At 39.0% G+C, this 5,918-nt stretch overlaps 1 protein-coding gene and 1 long non-coding RNA gene across 2 annotated transcripts; one reads left to right on the forward strand and one right to left on the reverse strand.

Annotated features, from left to right (window-relative positions):
- The first annotated feature begins 2,339 nt into the window (after positions 1-2,339).
- LOC129763454 (uncharacterized) lies at positions 2,340-2,917 on the forward strand. Its single transcript, XR_008740931.1, has 3 exons — positions 2,340-2,374; positions 2,442-2,601; positions 2,667-2,917. It is a non-coding gene; the product is annotated as an uncharacterized LOC129763454 (long non-coding RNA).
- Positions 2,918-3,840: 923 nt separating this feature from the next.
- On the reverse strand, positions 3,841-5,400 carry LOC129763447 (eukaryotic translation initiation factor 4E type 2). Its single transcript, XM_055762523.1, has 4 exons — positions 5,176-5,400; positions 4,908-5,064; positions 4,716-4,838; positions 3,841-4,652 (listed from the first exon to the last, which is right to left on the reverse strand). Exons 1-4 carry the CDS (start codon positions 5,193-5,195, stop codon positions 4,329-4,331), a joined length of 624 nt encoding a protein of 207 aa, XP_055618498.1. The 5' UTR covers positions 5,196-5,400; the 3' UTR covers positions 3,841-4,328.
- Positions 5,401-5,918: the final 518 nt, after the last annotated feature.

Consider the following 5,918-nt stretch of genomic DNA (forward strand, 5'->3'; position numbering starts at 1 on the left):
AGCACACCGTTCAATCCGGTGACAGAAAAGAAATGGGATTGGGAGAGAATGGTCCTTCGCAATTACAACTGAATGCATTTCCGAGCGGACACCGGCTACCGACATACTGTTCAGTCTTGTGGCAGAAAATAAATGGGATTGGGAGAGAAGAGCCATACTGTTCAATCCGGTGGCAGAAAAGAAATGGGATTGGGAGAGAAGAGAATACTGTTTAATCCGGTGGCAGAAAAGAAATGAGATTAGGAGAGAAGAGCAATACTGTGCAATCCGATGGCAGAAAAGAAATGGGATTGGGAGAGATGAGCATACCGTTCAATCCGGTGGCAGAAAAGAAATGGGATTGTGAGAGAAGAGCATACCGTTCAATCCTGTGGCAGAAAAAATGGAACTGGGAGCGAAGAGCATACTGTTCAATCCGGTGGCAGAAAAGAAATGGGATTGGGAGAGATGAGCAAAATGTTCAATCCGATGGCAAAAAAATGGATTTGGAGAATTTGCATAACAATTGAATCGGAATATTCTAAGGGTGGGTTTAGACTAGTGATACATTCATGTGAAGAAATATGATGAGATTTATAGAAATCGCATCAACCGTTTACACTAGCGTGAACTTCTATATGGAATTGGTGAATTTATTCACCTGAAGTAGAACTGCATCGAACTTTAGTGATTTCTCACCTGTGAGAAATTCTCAAGCGTTTACATATGCTGAATTTATTCAAGTTATATATACTTCGAATAAGTGTATCATATTTATTCTCACCCGTTTACACCTATTTTCACGTGAATAAATACATCTATAGCTATAGATCTCTCTAATGTAAACCCGCCATAAGATTTGTATGATATGCGAAACATTACAATTCCCTAATCTCTAAACGGTTTAAATTGATGAAAACTGGAAACATTCCCATTTTCCCATACATTTTTGGCCTGATCACGAACGTCACTTCACGGTGAACACGGAGTGAATTAGACACAATCTTATTACGGCTGCCACCGTGTGTGTAGAATCCGGAAGAGTTCATCCGCCGTGACAACTTTGATGAACTCTGGTTATTATGAATACCACGATACTGTCATGTCACGGAGAAAAACAGGTATAAAGGGTGTGTCACATCAAATTGCATCACGGAAAAAACGCTGTAGAAATTCTCCCAGTAGACCGATCCTTTTGAAAATTTTAGACAGTAAAATAAAAACTATTAAACAACTTTTGGCATTTTCTTTTTATTCATACTTCGAGCCCAAGCCCGTATGCTCGCACCTTCCTCTTTACCCCGTCCATAAGGTTCTGTACAACGTCAGGTTGTAGTTTTTCTTGAACAGAAATCCATTTTCTCTTGAAGTCCGCCTCCGATTTGACAACTTTTGGGTTCTTCCGGAGGGCCTGCTTCATAATCGCCCAATATTTCTCTATTGGGCGAAGCTCCGGCGCGTTGGGTGGGTTCATTTGGCACGAAGGTGACCCCGTTGGCTTCGTACCACTCCAACACGTCCTTTGAATAGTGGCACGAAGCGAGATCCGGCCAGAAGATGGTCGGGCCCTCGTGCTGCTTCAAGTGGTAGTAAGCACTTCTGTAGGCACTCCTTAAGGTAAACCTGCCCGTTTACCGTGCCGGTCATCACGAAGGGGGCGCTCCGCTTTCCGCAAGAGCAGATTGCCTGCCACACCATGTACTTTTTGGCAAACTTGGATAGTTTCTGCTTGCGAATTTCCTCCGGAACGCTGAATTGGTCCTCTGCGGAGAAGAACAATAGGCCCGGCAGCTGACGAAAGTCCGCTTTGACGTAAGTTTCGTCGTCCATTACCAGAAAATGCGGCTTCGTCAGCATTTCGGTATACAGCTTCCGGGCTCGCGTCTTCCCCTCCATGTTTTGCCTTTTGTCGCGGTTAGGAGCCTTCTGAACCTTGTATGTACGCAGGCCCTCCCGCTGCTTGGTCCGCTGGACGAATGAACTTGACAAATTCAGCTTATTGGCGACATCCCGGACCGAACTTCTCGGATCACGTCTAAACTGCTTAACTACGCGTTTGTGATCTTTTTCACTGACGGAGCATCCATTTTTGCCGTTCTTCACCTTCCGGTCGATGGTTAGGTTCTCGAAGTATCGTTTTAGTACTCTGCTGACCGTGGATTGGACGATTCCCAGCATCTTACCGATGTCCCAATGTGACAACTCCGGATTCTCGAAATGAGTGCACAGGATTAATTCACGACGCTCTTTTTCGTTCGACGACATTTTTCCAAATTTACGAAAAATTGACAGTGAAGCATGGCCAACGTGATCTATACACTCATATCTGATTATATGCGAAAGCTTTATTTGTCACTTGTGTTTTAGATGGTGAAAGCTAGTCACGCGGAATGGAGTAAGTTTAATTTCGCATTTATTTAGCTTTTTTGCTGACGTTTTGAATCTTGCCTTGTCTTGATTAGGAAAGAAAAGATAAACAGAAATTTACACATCTGCTGGCATTTTTAGACGAAATCCTGACGTATCCAGAGAACGTAAATGTGATTCTCTGGACTAAGTTACTGCGATATGAGGAGTAATTAAGAACTAAGAATGTAGCTCCCGCAGGCAAAATGGCAAAAGGTAAGTAACTCTACTTCCGATTGTTCTAAATGAATAGCAATTTTTTATTTCCATTTTTTTATTAGACTAACAGAAAGTTGCAACGCCATAAAATGTAAATTGAGTCCACTGGTCCAATTACGTCGTAACAGTGTGAGAGAAACAACAATTCATCATCTCTCAGTAGAAAGAACAATCATGATGGTTGATTATGTATAACTTTGATTTGTTAATATTGAGTATTAAATAATAACCGTGAACTTTTTCCAACATTGTAGAGCAGTGTATTGTAATTCAAACATTCGCACGATAGTTATAAAGAATAAGGCCATTTTCCCCTTTTTACGCAAAAAATATTTTCAATGATATTGTTTTGAAGACATGCTTTGAATAAAAGAATATTTAAAAAGTGATAATAGACTTAAGATCCAAATGAACTGTAAAGTTTAATGTTTCTTAGAAACAATGAACTGAACTGATAATAAGTTTCAAACAAGGAAAAATTAGTCTATCATTGCAAAGCATTCACCAGATACTGTTTTAAGAATAATTTTTTCATAATTTTGATATCGGTCTAAAGAAAATCTGCATCACTTTCTGCTTCTAGTAAAATCCTTGAAATCCATCAGATGTTTTATATGAAGATTATGTTTCTGATCGATGCTGTTAACCAGTTTCTGTTTGAATAGTTAAATCAAACCACGTGTCCCGTATATCAAATTACACTGGAATATGAAGGATAAAAGGATTAAAATTCAGAATCCCATACGGGAGTAGCTCGGATTATAGTGATCGTGAGGTCGATAAATTCGGGTTTTCTATGAGTTAAAGAAGGGATTATTATTCAACAAAATTGTAGAAATTGTTCTTCATTCCTTTTTCACCGTGAAGTGGCCTTCGTGATTAGGCCCTAAGTGTAGTGACGTGAAAACGTACGTGGGAGTGATGTTTGTTATCAAGCCCAACTTCAGTTGCGTCGAGTGAAGCTTTTGCATCCGGAGCGGAAGAGTCGACGCCACTGCCCAACTTCTCGTTTCCTAGGTCCTGAAGAAGTTACAAAGAAGCGTGTGCACACCACTGCACGTGAGTGGAATAAAGAATGTCAAACTGTTTCATAGTAGACTTCAGAGCATATATACACATTCAAATTTAGGTATTCAAAGAACGATTCTGCTAGGAAGACAGGTTTACATACAGACCACCTTGAGATTGAAACATGATTTGATGGACAGTTGTGATATTTCTATGAAATCTTGTTCATTTCTGTCAAAACTGCTTCTCCTGTATTCCAATATACAATGTACAAGTGAAAGAACAACAACAGAAAAACACATTATCAATGCACAGAAAATATTAGTATATGGAACAAATTTATACGCAATAAATATAAGATTGAGCAACAGACAGACGATCTGATATCCGTCTGAAGTGATAAACACGATTCACCAGTTTCAACTATCTACAATGTTCAAATCCAATATCTTCATAATTTTCGAACTAAAACCAAACTGAAGATAAAATCTTTAAAGAACGTATTCAGAACAAATTTTCGCAGGAGATTATCTGAATATCACTTTAATGGAAATAATATTTGTTCTTATCGTGTTTGTGCTCGAAATTGAATTTAGTAATTTTGGGAATTTCATTTCGCAACTGTCCTTATCGGCTATTTTCTGTCCTTGCAGATGGTTATCGAACTACAGGAAGGGGGGAGTAGATGACAGAAAAACGTGGACTGGAACACGATTTCAAAGGTACTTGAGACTATCGCAATGTGGCTTGTATTCCATATGTGTCGAAGGAGGTAGGTTGAGAATTCTTCGCAATGTATCGCGGATCCGGTTGGTACTCGTAGTATCTGTTGCAGTTCGATTCCAGATCGATAGCAGATCCTCTGGAAATTGTGTTGAAAGAACTACTCCACATATCTCTGGCCCTACTAGAAATTGTTCCCCTAGCATTGCCATACAAACATTCTCCCACGCGCGGTCTATTTTGTTCTTTTTCAATCGAATGACCCATTTTCCGCCACGAACATTTCCAGGATCTTCCCACATAGGCTTTATCCCGCTCTGTAAACGTATGAAAACATGAATGCTCAAATCGTACAAAACGCCTGTTATGCTAACACGCACCTTAAACAGATGTAACTTCCGAAATGGTTTTAATACGGTTGGTTTTATTAAATGGCAGTAGAGTGTCCACCATTGCTCTACACTGGCACATCGTCCCACAAAGTGAAGTGATTTTCCGTATTCCTAGAATTGATGTTTAGAAATATTGAAGAATACACCTTGATATAGGAATATATCCATCAGAAAACATACCGCAGCCCTGTGTGAACCTTTTTTGCCGAACCAAAGACAATAGGTATACTGTAATTTGTGCTCTCCTGGACCTATCTCGAGCGGTTCCAATTTATCTACATCAAAGTCAGTTCCCTCGTCACCACTGTCATCACTATCGCTGGCATACGGCTTCATTCTGAAAGTTGTCGTTTATAATTTTGAGTATCAAATGATCGAATACATTCACTTATAAAATTGCGATGAAAATATAACCTAAAAGCATCGTAAATTTAGATAGTAGACTTACGCATCGTACTTGTTGGTCATTTTTGCGATTTTTCAGTGGGTGTCTCTTTTTTGCTGCAATGCTATAACAGTCTTCGACCTATATCACAGATTTCAATGTATATTGGTGTTTACAAATATATTATGATAAAATCTGGCTTAATTCAATAAAAACAACCCCAAATTTCGCCCAAACTCTGACTATTCTCTGTTCGGTTCTCTGTCAGTAAGCTCAGCGAGTCGAGATGGGTCATATACGTTGACAGCCAATGTCAATGTTACAAGGTATTGTTATGAGGTACGGCAACTGAGAATTCACAGTGATGTGCCGATTTTTTTTCCAGATTCAGTGAAATTAGTATTTGTATATTACTTTCATATTAATGTCCCCACAGCAAAAAAGCTGTAAAGAGCAATCTGAATTTTTTTTTCTGAGGTCAATGTTAATATGTGTACATGTGAAATATGAATGATATATTTTAAAGAAAAAATAAACCAGGCAAACGTATTTTTTCTGAATAGTTCATTAGTTTTTCAACAACTTTGTCAAACATTTAATTCAGTCGTAATTTAAATAGTTCATATGATAATGAAAATTGAGGGGCTCAGAAGGAAAGAGGTGTAAGTGACTTGATCGATTTCTCTTCATCATCTTTTTCTGTAGCTAAACTGCAAAAACTTTCCAATTTGAGTTTGCTAAAGAATCCAATAGATGAGGTTCAGACCTATTATAAGCATTATTCTGCGGCCTGATTCGTAGAGGCT

The sequence above is a fragment of the Toxorhynchites rutilus genome, chromosome 1, assembly GCF_029784135.1.
Source record: "Toxorhynchites rutilus septentrionalis strain SRP chromosome 1, ASM2978413v1, whole genome shotgun sequence".
Lineage (NCBI taxonomy): Eukaryota > Metazoa > Arthropoda > Insecta > Diptera > Culicidae > Toxorhynchites > Toxorhynchites rutilus.